Source organism: Mustelus asterias, chromosome 24 (genome assembly GCF_964213995.1).
Source record: "Mustelus asterias chromosome 24, sMusAst1.hap1.1, whole genome shotgun sequence".
NCBI lineage: Eukaryota > Metazoa > Chordata > Chondrichthyes > Carcharhiniformes > Triakidae > Mustelus > Mustelus asterias.
In genome coordinates this window covers 41,529,925-41,543,619 of record NC_135824.1, presented here as the reverse complement: position 1 = coordinate 41,543,619, position 13,695 = coordinate 41,529,925, and the positions used below count along the sequence as shown (strand labels likewise).

Below are 13,695 nucleotides of genomic sequence, written 5' to 3'. Positions count from 1 at the left end.
CATCCGAGGATAGTTGCCTTTATTAGCTGAGGCATAGAATACAAGAACAGTGAGGTTACGAAGGGAGCTGCATAAAACACTGGTGAGGCCACGGCTGGAGTATTGTGTACAGTTCTGGTCGCCACACTTTAGGAAGGATGTGATTGCACCAGAGAGAGAGAGACAGAGAGAGACAGACAGACAGAGAGAGACAGACAGAGAGGGGGGTGCAGAGAAGAATCACCAGGCTGTTTCCTGGGCTGGAGCGTCTCAGCGATGGAGAGAGGCTGGTTAGGCTGGGGTTGTTTACCTCAGAGCAGAGAAGGCTGAGGAGGCGGGGACCTGATTGAGGAGTGCAAAATAATAAAGGATATAGATCGGGTCCAGAGGAAGAAACTTTTCCCACCTTAGTAGACGGATCAATAGCCAGGGGGCAGAGATTTAAGAGGCAGGAGATTTAGAGAGTGGAGGGAATCTGGATCTCGCTGCCTGAAAGGGTGTTAGAGGCAACAACTCTCACAACAATTAAGATGAGTTTAGATGAGCACTTGAAACGCCACAGCGATGCAAGTCCTGGAAAATGGGATTCCAATAGATAGGTGCTTGATGGCTGATGCTGACACAATGGGCTGAAGGGCTTCTCTCTCTGCTGTAAAACTCCGTGGGGGTGATCTTACCAGCTCATTACGCCGGTCGATCGGCGAGCTGATGGATCGTGCAAGTGGCGAAAAGGTGGGTTCGCGCCCGGCTTCTCGCCTCTTGTGACCTTACCGGCCCCGATCTGCCAGCCTGATCTCGGCGCACGGCTGATTTCAATATTTAAAACCTAAGTTTAATATGGTTAGTGAACCTGGGATGCGATTGTGCGGGTTCACTCGTCTTAACGGCCTTGCCAATGGAGCATGCATGGTCAGCTGACGTGATCTGGGGTGGTGGGGGTGGAGGTGGAGGTGGGGGTACGATGTACGGGTGGGAGTTGGGGGGAGTGTTGATCTCCCAGTGCGCCGAGTACTCTTGTCACAATGCACTGGGAGATTAGGGTGCATGCGCAATGGCACACTCTAGCTGTCTTCAGCCGGCTTGTCGGCAAGTTTCGGCTCCGCCCTCTCACGGGTAACCCATGCGGAGTTTGGGGGGGTGGGAATTGAATACACAACCAGGGAAGGATGGAGTCAGGGGTGTAGTGGGACAGGGGGTGGGGCTCACCTCGGTCTATAGAGGACCCAGTCAGAGCTCACCTACTCTAACTGGAGAAACAGACTGATCTCTTGTAGGCACTCACTGTTTAATACTGGCTCCATTTCCCCGCACCCTCCCCCATATCCTCTTAACTCTCTCTAATATGAATTCTGTCTTTGCCTCTGCAGAATCTCAGCCAGCGCGATGAGGACCCTGCTGCTGATTCTGGGCTTCCTGAGTGAGTCCTGTTGACAATCTCCACTGCGTTGATGTCACGTGTTATATATTTGTGTTTGCATGATTGCTTTACGATCACATGATTTGAAGGTGATGTCATTAGGGTGTTGCACAGGCTGCTGCTGAATGTAATCTGTACAGAAAGTGTCTCTCTCTTAGAATCATTGAATCCCTACTGTACATGAGGAAGACATTCGGCCCATCAAGCCTGCACTGACCCTCCAAAGAGGCACTCGACCTAGGCCCACTGCCCTGCCCTACCCCATAACCCCACTTATTGATCCTGACCAATCCACCTAACTTAGATATCTCCGGACACGAAGGGATGATTTAGCATGGCCAATCCATCCAACCTGCTCACCTTTGGATACTAACGGTTAATTTAGTTTGGCCAATCCACCTAACCTACAAATGTTTGGACACTAAGCGGGAAATTTAAATGTCAATCCACCTAACCAAAACATCTTTGGACACTAAGGGACAATTCAGCATGACCGATCCACCTAACCTGCACATCCTTGGACACTAACGAACAATTTACCATGGTCCATCCACCCAACCAACATATCTTTGGACACAAAGGGACAATTTACCAAAGCCAATTCACAATATCTATCCACTTTGGACACAGGAGGGCAATTTACCATGGCCAATCCACCTAACCTGTCCGTCTATAGATACTAAAGGACAATTTAGCAGGGCTAATCCACCATACCTACCCACTCTGGACACTGAAAGGCAATTTAGCATGGCCTATCCACCTAACCTACACAACTGTGCAGGGTGGCACGGTAGCACAGTGGTTAGCACTGCTGCTTCACAGCTCCAGGGACCTGGGTTCGATTCGCGGCTTGGGTCACTGTCTGTGTGGAGTTTGCACTTTCTCCCCGTGTCTGCATGGGTTTCCTCCGGGTGCTCCGGTTTCCTTCCACAGTCCAAAGATGTGTGGGTTAGGTTGATTGGCCATGCTAAAATTGCCCCTTAGTGTCTTGAGATGGGTAGGTTAGAGGGATTAGCGGGTAAATATGGAGGGATATGGGGGTAGGGCCTGGGTGGGATTGTGGTCGGTGTAGACTCGATGGGCCGAATGGCCTCTTTCGACACTGTAGGGTTTCTATTAAAAAAAAACTTTGGACACTAAAGGGCAATTCAGTATGGCCAATCCATCATACATATGCACGCTGGACACTGAAAGGCAATGTAGCATGGTCAATCAATCTAATCTACACATCTATAGACACGAAGGGCCAATTAAGAATGGCCAATCCACCTAACTTTCACGTATTTGGACACGAATGGGCAACTTAGCTTGGCAAATGCAGTTAAACTCCACATCATTGGACACAAAGGGACAATTTAGCATGCCTTATCCATCTAAACTACACTTCGTTGGACACTAAGTGGCAATTTAGCATGGCTGATCCACCAAACCTGCACATTTTATGACATTAATGGGATACTTACCATGGTCATGCCACAAACCCACATATCTTTGGACATTAATGGCCAATTTCCCAAGGCCAATCCACATACTTTGCACATCTTTGTTCTCTGAGGGGCAATTTAGCATGGCCAATCCACCTAACCTATACATCTGTGGACACTAAGACACACAGTGGCAATTTCGACTGACCAATTCACCTAACGTGCTCATCTATGGACACCATGGGGCAATTTAGCATGGCCAATCCACCTCACATGTACCTCTTTGGACTCAGATGGGCAATTTTGCATGGCCAGACTACCTATTTTACATACCTTTGATACTAAGAGGTAGTTTTTCATGGCCAATCCACCTAATCTGAACATCTTTCAGATGTTCAGGGCGGCACGGTAGCACAGTGGTTAGCACTGCTGCTTCACAGCTCCAGGGTCCCGGGTTCGATTCCCGGCTCGGGTCACTGTCTGTGTGGAGTTTGCACATTCTCCTCGTGTCTGCGTGGGTTTCCTCCCACAGTCCAAAGATGTGCGGGTTAGGTTGATTGGCCAGGTTAAAAATTGTCCCTTACTGTCCTGATGCGTAGATTAGAGGGATTAGTGGGTAAATATGTGGGGGTAGGGCCTGGGTGGGATTGTGGTCGGTGCAGACTCAATGGGCCGAATGGCCTCCTTCTGCACTGTAGGGTTTCTATAATAATAAAAAAATCTTTCGAAAGGAAATGGGATTTTACAATGGCCAATCCACCTAATCTGCACATCTTTGGAAACCAAAGGTCAAATTAAAATGGTCAATCCAAACAAATTATATATCTTTGGACATAAGGGGGCAATTTAGCATGGCCAATCCACTCAACTACACATCTTTGGACACTAATGTGCAAGCTAGAATGACCAATGCAGCAAAACTACAGATCATTGGACAGTGAGGGGAAATTTAGCGTAGGCCAAACCTACACATCTCTGGACACTAGAAGTAATTTTAGAATGGCCAACTAACCTTGCCTACGCATCGTTGGACAGTAAGGGGCAATTTAGCATGGCGAATCAATCTGAGCCACACATCTTTGGACACTGAGAGGCAATTTAGCATGGCCAATCCACTTAACCTGCACATCTTTGGACACTAAGGGGCAAATTAGCATTGTCATGCTGCCAACCTACACATATTTGGACATTAAAATGCAATTTACCGTGGTCAATCCACAACATCGGCACATCTATGGACATTACGGGGTAATTTACGATGGCCAAAGTCGTAAAGGTACACATTTGGAAGCTAAAGGGCAATTTAGCATGGCTATTCCACAAAACCTAAACCTCTTTCAATACTATGGGGACAATTTAGCATGGCCAATCCACCTAACCTGCTCGTCTTTGTACATTGAGGGGCAATTTAACATGTCGGGTCACCCTATTAAAGAAAGGATATTATTAAATTAGAAAAAGTGCAGAAGAGATTTACTAGGATGCGACCGGGACTTGATGGTTTGAGTTATAAGGAGAGGCTGGATAGACGGGGACTTTTTTCCCTGGAGCGTAGAAGGCTGAGGGGTGATCTTATCGAGGTCGATAAAATGATGAGGGGCATAGATCAGCTGGGTCGTCAATATCTTTTCACAAAGTTAGGGGAGTCTAAAGCTGGAGGGCAGAGGTTTAAGGTGAGAGCAGAGAGATACAGAAGGGTCCAGAGGGGCAATTGTTTCACGCAGAGGGTGGTGAGTGTCTGGAACAAGCTGCCAGAGGTAGTAGTAGAGGCGGATACAATTTTGTCTTTTAAAAAGTGTTTACACTGTTACATGGATAAGATGGGTATAAAGGGATATGGGCCAAATGCGGGCAATTGGGACCAGCTAAGGGGTTTAAGAAAAAAAGGGGCGGCATGGACAAGTTGGGCTGAAGGGCCATGCTGGTTTCCATGCTGTAAACCTCTCTGACTCTTACATGGCCAATCCACCTAAACCGAAACAATTTTGGATACTGAGCTGGAAATAAGCACGGTCAACCCACCTAACCTGCACATCTGTGGATACCAAGGGCAAGTTAGTATGACCAATCCACCTAACCTGCACATCTTTGGACACTAAGAGCAATTTAGCCTGGCCAATCCAACTAACCGGCACATATGTAGATGTCACGATCAATGTAACATGATCAATCCACCTTAGCTACATATCTGTGGACACTAAGCGGCAGTTCAACATGGCCAATCCACCTAGCCTATACATCTTTGGACAATAAGGAGCAATTTAGCCTGGTCACTCTACGTAATTTCTTTGGACACAAGGGAGTAATTTTAGCATGATGAATCCACGTAATTATTTTTGAACACTAAGGGGCAATTTAGCATGGCCAATCCACCTAACCTGCACATGCTTGGACACACAAGGGGCAATTTATTATGGCTAGTCCAGTGAACCTGTACATTTTTGGACAATAATATAAGCAATTTAGCATGGCCAATCCGCATAATTTGCACATCTTTGGACAGAAAGGGGTAACTTCGCATCGCAAATCCACTTAACCTCATCATTTTTGGACACTAAGGGGCAACTTAGCATCCCAATCCACCGAACCTACATATCTGTGGATGCTAAGGGGCAATTTAGCATAGCGAACCCAGTTAACCTTCATATCTTGGGTCACGAAGGGGAAATTTAAAATGGCCAATCAACCTAACATACAATTGTTGGATACACAATTTAGCATGGTGATTCCATGTTCCCAATACATCTTTGGTCAAAAAGGGACAATTTAGCCTGGTTAATCCACCGAACATGCACGTCTTTGGAAACCAAAGGTGAACTTAACATGGTCAATACACCCACACTACACATCTTTGGACACAAGGGGGCAATTTAGCATGGCCATTCAACGTAAGCTACACATCTTTGGACAGCAAGGTGGAATTTAGCAGAGGCAATCCACCTAACCTTCACATCTTTGGACAAGAAATGAGATTTTACAAGGGCCAATCCACCTAACCTGCACACCTTTGGAAACTGATGAGCAACTTAGCATAACCAACCCACCTAACCTGAACATATTTGTACACTAAGGGGCATTTTAGCATCCCAATCCACCTAACTGACAAATCTGTGGATGCTGAGGGGTAAACTACAGATCATTGAACACGAAAGGGCAATTTAGCATGGCCAATCCACCCAGCCTACACATCTGTGGACACTAAGACACAAAGTGGCAATTTCACCTGACCACTTCACCTAACGTACACATCTTTGGACACTGAGGGACAATGTAGCATAAGCCACTCTACCAAACTTGCACATGTTTGCATACTTTGGGGCAATTTAGCATGGCCAATCCACCTCACCTGCACATCTTTGGACACTGAGGGGCAATTTAGCATGGCCAATCCACATAATTTGCACATCTTTGGACACAAAAGGGGAATTTAGAATGGCGAATCCACTTTACCTAAACATTTCTGGACACTGAGGGGCAATTTAGCATCCTAATCCACCTAACCTACATATCTGTGCACACTGAGGAGCAATTTAACAGAGCGAATCCAGTTAACCTACACATCTTTGGTCACTCGGGAAACTTAGCATGGTCAATCCACCCAATCTACACATCTTTGGACACTAAGGGGCAATTTATCATTGCCAATTCAACAAACCTACACATTGTTGGATACTAAGGACAATTTAGCATGGTGTTTCCACGTTACCTATACATCTTTGGTCAAAAAGGGGCAATTTAGATTGGCCAATCCACCTCACATGCATGTCTTTGGAAACCAAAGGTGAATTTAACATGGTCAATCCTCTCACACTACACATTTTTGGACACGAAGGGACAATTTTGCATGGCCATTCAACCGAAATTAAATATCTTTGGACAGCAAGGTGGAATTTAGCATGGTTAATCCACCTAACCTGCACACCTTTGGACACGAAGGGGCAATTTAGCATGGCTAATCCACCCAACCTGCTCATCTTTGGACACCGAGGGGCAATTTAGCATGGCTAATCCACCCAACCTGCTCATCTTTGGACACCGAGGGGCAAGTTAGCATGGCAATTCAATGTTACCTGCACATTTTTGGACACAGTGCTGCAATTTAGCAGGGGCAATACACCAAACCTACATATCTTTGGACACTAAGGGCAATTTACTATGGCCAATCCACCAAACCCGCACATTATTGGATACCAAAGTGAAAGTTAGCATGGTCAATCCACCTAACCTGCACGTCTTTGGATACAAAGGTTCAATTTAGGATGGCCCATGCAGTAAAACTGCACATCATTGGACACTAAGTCACAATTTAGCATGGCAAATCCATCTGAACAACACATCTTTGGACACTAAAGGGCAATTTACACGGCAAATCGACCTAATCTGCACATCTGTGGTAAATAAGGGGCAAATTATCATGGCCAATCCACCCAACCTGCACATCTTTGGACAATAAGGGACAATTTAGCATGGCCAATCCACCCAATCTGCACATCTTTGGACAATAAGGGACAATTTAGCATGGCCAGTCATAGAATCATAGAAACCCTACAGTGCAGAAGGAGGCCATTCGGCCCATCGAGTCTGCACCGACCACAATCCCACCCAGGCCCTACCCCCACATATTTACCCGCTAATCCCTCTAACTTACACATCCCAGGACTCTAAGGGGCAATTTTTAACCTGGCCAATCAACCTAACCCGCACATCTTTGGACTGTGGGAGGAAACCGGAGCACCCGGAGGAAACCCACGCAGACACGAGGAGAATGTGCAAACTCCACACAGACAGTGACCCGAGCCGGGAATCGAACCCGGGACCCTGGAGCTGTGAAGCAGCAGTGCTAACCACTGTGCTACCGTGCCGCCCAACCTGCACATCTTTGGATACGAAGGGGCAATTTAGCATGGCCAATGTAAATAATCTACACATTGCTGGACAGAAAGACACTAATGGGCAATTCACCATGGCGATTTTTCCTATCCAACACATCTTGGGACACTATAAGGGGCAATTTATCACGGCTAATCCACCTAGCCTGCACATCTTTGAACACTGACGGACATTTTAGAATGGCCAATCCACCAAGTGTACACATCTTTGGACACTAAGAGGCAATTTAGAATGGCCAATCCACCCAACCTACACATCTTTGGAAACCAATGGTCAATTTAACATCAATCCACCGAAACTACACCTTTGGACACTGAGGGGCAATTTAGCATGGCTATTCAATCTTACCTGCACATTTTTGGACACGATGCCGCAGTTTAGCAGGGCCAATCCACCAAACCTGCACATCATTGGATACCAAGGTGAAAGTTAGCATGGTCAATCCACCTAACCTGCACGTCTTTGGATACTGAGGTGCAATTTAGGATGGCTCATGCAGTAAAACTGCACATCATTGGACACTAAGTCACAATTTAGCATGGCAAATCCATCTGAACAACACAACTTTGGACACGAAAGGGCAATTTACACGGCAAATCGACCTAATCTGCACATCTGTGGTAAATAGGAGGCAAATTATCATGGCTAATCCACCCAACCTGTACATCTTTGGACAAAAAGGGGCAATTTAGCATGGCCAATCCACCCAACCTGCACATCTTTGGACAATAAGGGACAGTTTAGGATGGCCAATCCACCCAATCTACACATCTTTGGACACTAACGAATAAGTTAACATGGCGAATCCACTTAAACTAAATATTTTTGGACATTAAGGGGCAATTTTTTGAGGAGGTAACTAAGTGTGTTGATGAAGGTCGGGCAGTTGATGTCATATACATGGATTTTAGTAAGACATTTGATAAGGTCCCCCATGGTCAGCTTATGATGAAAGTAAGGAGGTGTGGGATAGAGGGAAAGTTGGCCGATTGGATAGGTAACTGGCTATCTGATCGAAGACAGAGGGTGGTGGTGGATGGAAAATTTTCGGACTGGAGGCAGGTTGCTAGCGGAGTGCCACAGGGATCAGTGCTTGGTCCTCTGCTCTTTGTGATTTTTATTAATGACTTAGAGGAGGGGGCTGAAGGGTGGATCAGTAAATTTTCTGATGACACCAAGATTGGTGGAGTAGTGGATGAGGTGGAGGGCTGTTGTAGGCTGCAAAGAGACAGAGATAGGATGCAAAGCTGGGCTGAAAAATGGCAAATGGAGTTTAACCCTGATAAATGTGAGGTGATTCATTTTGGTAGGACTAATTTAAATGTGGATTACAGGGTCAAAGGTAGGGTTCTGAAGACTGTGGAGGAACAGAGAGATCTTGGTGTCCATATCCACAGATCTCTAAAGGTTGCCACTCAAGTGGAGAGAGCTGTGAAGAAGGCCTATAGTGTGTTAGCTTTTATTAACAGGGGGTTGGAGTTTAAGAGCTGTGGGGTTATGCTGCAACTGTACAGGACCTTGGTGAGACCACATTTGGAATATTGTGTGCAGTTCTGGTCACCTCACTATAAGAAGGATGTGGAAGCGCTGGAAAGAGTGCAGAGGAGATTTACCAGGATGCTGCCTGGTTTGGAGGGTAGGTCTTATGAGGAAAGGTTGAGGGAGCTAGGGCTGTTCTCTCTGGAGCGGAGGAGGTTGAGGGGAGACTTAATAGAGGTTTATAAAATGATGAAGGGGATAGATAGAGTGAACGTTCAAAGACTATTTCCGCGGGTGGATGGAGCTATTACAAGGGGGCATAACTATAGGGTTCATGGTGGGAGATATAGGAAGGATATCAGAGGTAGGTTCTTTACGCAGAGAGTGGTTGGGGTGTGGAATGGACTGCCTGCAGTGATAGTGGAGTCAGACACTTGAGGAACATTTAAGCGGTTATTGGAGAGGCACATGGAGCACACCAGGATGATAGGGAGTGGGATAGCTTGATCTTGGTTTCAGATAAAGCTCGGCACAACATCGTGGGCCGAAGGGCCTGTTCTGTGCTGTACTGTTCTATGTTCTATGTTCTAATTTAACATTGAAAATCCACCCAACCTACATATGTTTAGACAGTGAGCTGGAAATAAGCATGTTCAACCCACCTAACCTGCGCATCTGTGGATGCCAAGGGTAATTTAGCATGGCCAATGCACTTAAACTGCTCATCCTTGGACAATAAGGGACAATTTAGTATGGCCAATCCACACCTGCTCATCTTTGGGCACTAAAGGGCAATTTAGCATGGCCAATGTAAATCATCCACACATTATTGGACAGAAAGACACAATTTAGCATGGAGAATCCATCTGAACAACGCATCTTGGGACACTAAGGGGCAATTTACCTCTTTGGGCACTTAGGGCAATTCAACATGGTGAATCCATCTGACCTACACATCTCTGAACACTAAGGGGCAATTTAGCATGGCCAATCCACCTAACCTGCACATCTTTGGATATTAAGGCGCAATTTAGGATGACCCATGCAGTAAAACTACACATCATTGGACACGAAGGCACAATTGAGCATGGAAAATCCATCTGAAGTACACATCTTTGGACACTAAGGGGCAATTTGCCATGGCTGATCCACCTATCCTGCACATCTTTGGACACGAAGGGGCAATTTAGCATGGCTAATGCAACTAACCCACACATCTTTGGGTAAGAAGGGGCAATGTAGTCTGGCCAATCCACCTAATCTGCATATCATTGGACAAAAAGGAACAATTTAGCATGGTCAATCCACATAATTTGCAGATCTTTGGACACAAAAGAGTAATTTAGCAATGCAAATCCACTTTACCTCAACATTTCTGGACACTAAGGGGCAATTTAGCATCCTAATCCACCTAACCTACATATCTGTGGACACTAAGGAGCAATTTAACATAGTGAATCCAGTTAACCTACACATCTTTGGTCACAAAGGGGCGATTTATCACAACCAATCCACCAAACGTACACATCGTAGTTCACTGAAGTGCACTTTAGAATGTCCAACCCAACTAACCGACACATTGTTGGATTCTAAGGACAATTTAGCGTTGTGATTCCATGTTACCTATACATCTTTGGACAAAAAGGGGGCAATTTAGCATGGCCAATCCACCTGACCTGCACATCTTTGGAAACCAAAGGTGAATTTAACATGGTCAATCCACCCACACTACACATCTTTGGACACTAAGGGGTAATTTAGCATGGCCAATCCAACGAATTTATACATTTTGTGACACTAAGGGGCAATTTACCATGGCCAAGCCACCTAACCACACATCTGTGCAGGTCCGGTGGATTGGCCATGCTAAACTGCTCCTTCGTGTCCAAAGACGTACAGGTTAGGTGTATTACCCATGGCAAATTGTCCCTTAGTGTCCAAGAATGTTTAGGTTAGGTGCATTGGCCATGCTAAATTGCTCCTCATACACCGAGCCTTTCATTCCCGGGATCATCCCGTGAACCCCCTCTGTTCCCTCTCTGAGGCCCGGCACCTCCTTCCTCAGATACAGGGGCCCCAAAATTGCTCACACGGGAGGCAATGGCTGAGTGGTATTATTGCTCGACATCAATCCAGAAACTCAGCTCATGATCTGGGGACCCGGGTTCGAATCCCGCCACGGCAGATGGTGGAATTTGAATTCAATACAAAAAACATCTTGAATTAAAAATCTACTGATGACCATAAGATATTGGAGCAGAATTAGGCCATTTGGCCCATCGAGTCTTCTCCGCCATTTAACCATGGCTGATATGATTCCCATCCCCATTCTCCGGCCTTTTCCCTGTAACCCCTGATCCCCTTATTGATCAAGAACCTATCTATCTCGATCTTAAAGACACGCAATGACCCGGCCTCCGCAATGACCCGGCCGTTTGTGGCAATGAGTTCCTGGCTGAAGAAATTCTTCCTCATAGTTTTAAAGGAGTGTCCCTTCACTCTGAGGTTGTGCCCTTGAGTTCTGGTCTCTCCCACTAATGGAAGCATCCTCTCCACATTTACTCTATCCAGGTCTCCAAGTATTCTGCAAGTTTCAATTATATCCCCCCTCCCTTCTTTGCAGAGGACACTGAAAGTCTGCAGAGGGATATAGATAGTCTGAGTGAGTGGGCAAGGGTCTGGCAGATGGAGTACAATGTTGGTAAATGTGAGGTCACCCATTTTGGAAGGAATAACAGCAAAATGGATTATTTTTTAATGGTAAAGAATTGCAGCATGCTGCTGTGCAGAGGGACCTGGGTTGTCCTTATGCATGAAACACAAAAAAGTTGGTTTGCAGGTGCAACAGGTAATTAAGAAGGCAAATGGAAATTTTGTCCTTCATTGGAATAGGGCCTATAAAAGGTGAAGGCGGGAAAGTCTGTACGGAACCAGTAGAAATGGCAGAGGTGTTCAATGAGTATTTTGCCTCGGTTTTCACAGAGGAGAAGGACCTGGGTGGATGTACTGCGGGCGTGCAGTGGACTGAAAGGATTGAGTATGTGGACTTTAAGAAAGAGGTTGTGCTGGAATCTTTGAATGGCATCAAGATAGATAAGTCGCCGGGTCCGGATGGGATGTACCCCAGGTTACTGTGGGAGGCGAGGGAAGAGATTGCAGAGCCTCTGGCGATGATCTTTGCGTCGTCGATGGAGACGGGAGAGGTGCCGGAGGATTGCGGATGTGGTTCCTATTTTCAAGAAGGGGAATAGGGATAGCCCAGGAAATTACCGACCGGTGAGTCTAACCTCAGTGGTTGGTAAGCTGATGGAGAAGATCCTGAGGGACAGGATATATGAGCATTTAGAGAGGTTTAGTATGCTCAAGGGCAGATCGTGCCTTACGAGCCTGGTGGAGTTCTTCGAAAATGTGACTAAACACATTGACGAAGGGAAGGCAAGGCGGTAGATGTGGTTTATATGGATTTTAGCAAGGCGTTCGATAAGGTCCCCCATGCAAGGCTTCTGGAAAAAGTGAGGGCATGGGATCCAATGGGCTGCTGCCCGGTGGATCCAGAACTGGCTTGCCCAAAGGAGGCAGAGAGTGGGTATAGATGGGTCTTTTTCTAAATGGAGGTCGGTCACCAGTGGTGTGCCCCAGGGATCTGTTCTAGGACCCTTGCTGTTTGTCATTTTCATAAATGACCTGGATGAGGAAGCGGAGGGATGGGTTGGGTAAGTTTGCCGACGACACGAAGGTTGGTGGTGTTGTGGATAGTCTGGAGGGATGTCAGAAGTTACAGAGGGACATAGATAAGATGCAAGACTGGGCGGAGAAGTGGCAGATGGACTTCAACGCAGATAAATGCTTAGTGGTCCATTTTGGCAGGTCAAATGGGATGAAGGAGTACAATATAAAGGGAAAGCCTCTTAGTACTGTAGAGGATCAGAAGGACCTTGGGGTCCGGGTCCATAGGACTCTAAAATCGGCCCCGCAGGTGGAGGAGGTGGTTATGAAGGCATATGGTGTGCTGGCCTTTATCAATCGAGGGATTGAGTTTAGGAGTCCGGGGATAATGATGCAGCTATATAAGACCCTCGTCAGACCCCACTTGGAGTACTGTGCTCAGTTCTGGTCGCCTCACTAGAGGAAGGATGTGGAAAAGATTGAAAGGGTGCAGAGGAGATTTACAAGGATGTTGACTGGATTGAGTGGCATGCCTTATGAGGATAGGCTGAGGGAGCTCGGTCTTTTCTCCTTGGGGGGACGAAGGATGAGAGGAGACCTAATAGAGGTATATAAGATGTTGAGAGGCATAGATCGGGTGGACTCCCAGAGGCTTTTTCCCAGGGTGGAAATGGCTGCTATGAGAGGACACAGGTTTAAGGTGCTGGGGGGTAGGTACAGGGGAGATGTTAGGGGTAAGTATTTCACACAGAGGGTGGTGGGCGAGTGGAATCGGCTGCCGTCAGTGGTGGTGGAGGCGAACTCAATAGGGTCTTTTAAGAGACTCCTGGATGAGTACAT

At 46.5% G+C, this 13,695-nt stretch overlaps 1 protein-coding gene across 1 annotated transcript in view; it reads left to right on the top strand.

Moving 5' to 3' along the window:
* Positions 1 to 8,077: 8,077 nt before the first annotated feature.
* LOC144511497 (uncharacterized) overlaps positions 8,078 to 13,695 on the top strand; it is a 77,143-nt gene continuing 71,525 nt past the window's right edge. Inside the window, exon 1 of the mRNA XM_078241884.1 lies at positions 8,078 to 8,132. Within this exon, the coding sequence (XP_078098010.1) occupies positions 8,078 to 8,132 (55 nt within the window). The remainder of the gene's footprint in view (positions 8,133 to 13,695) is intronic.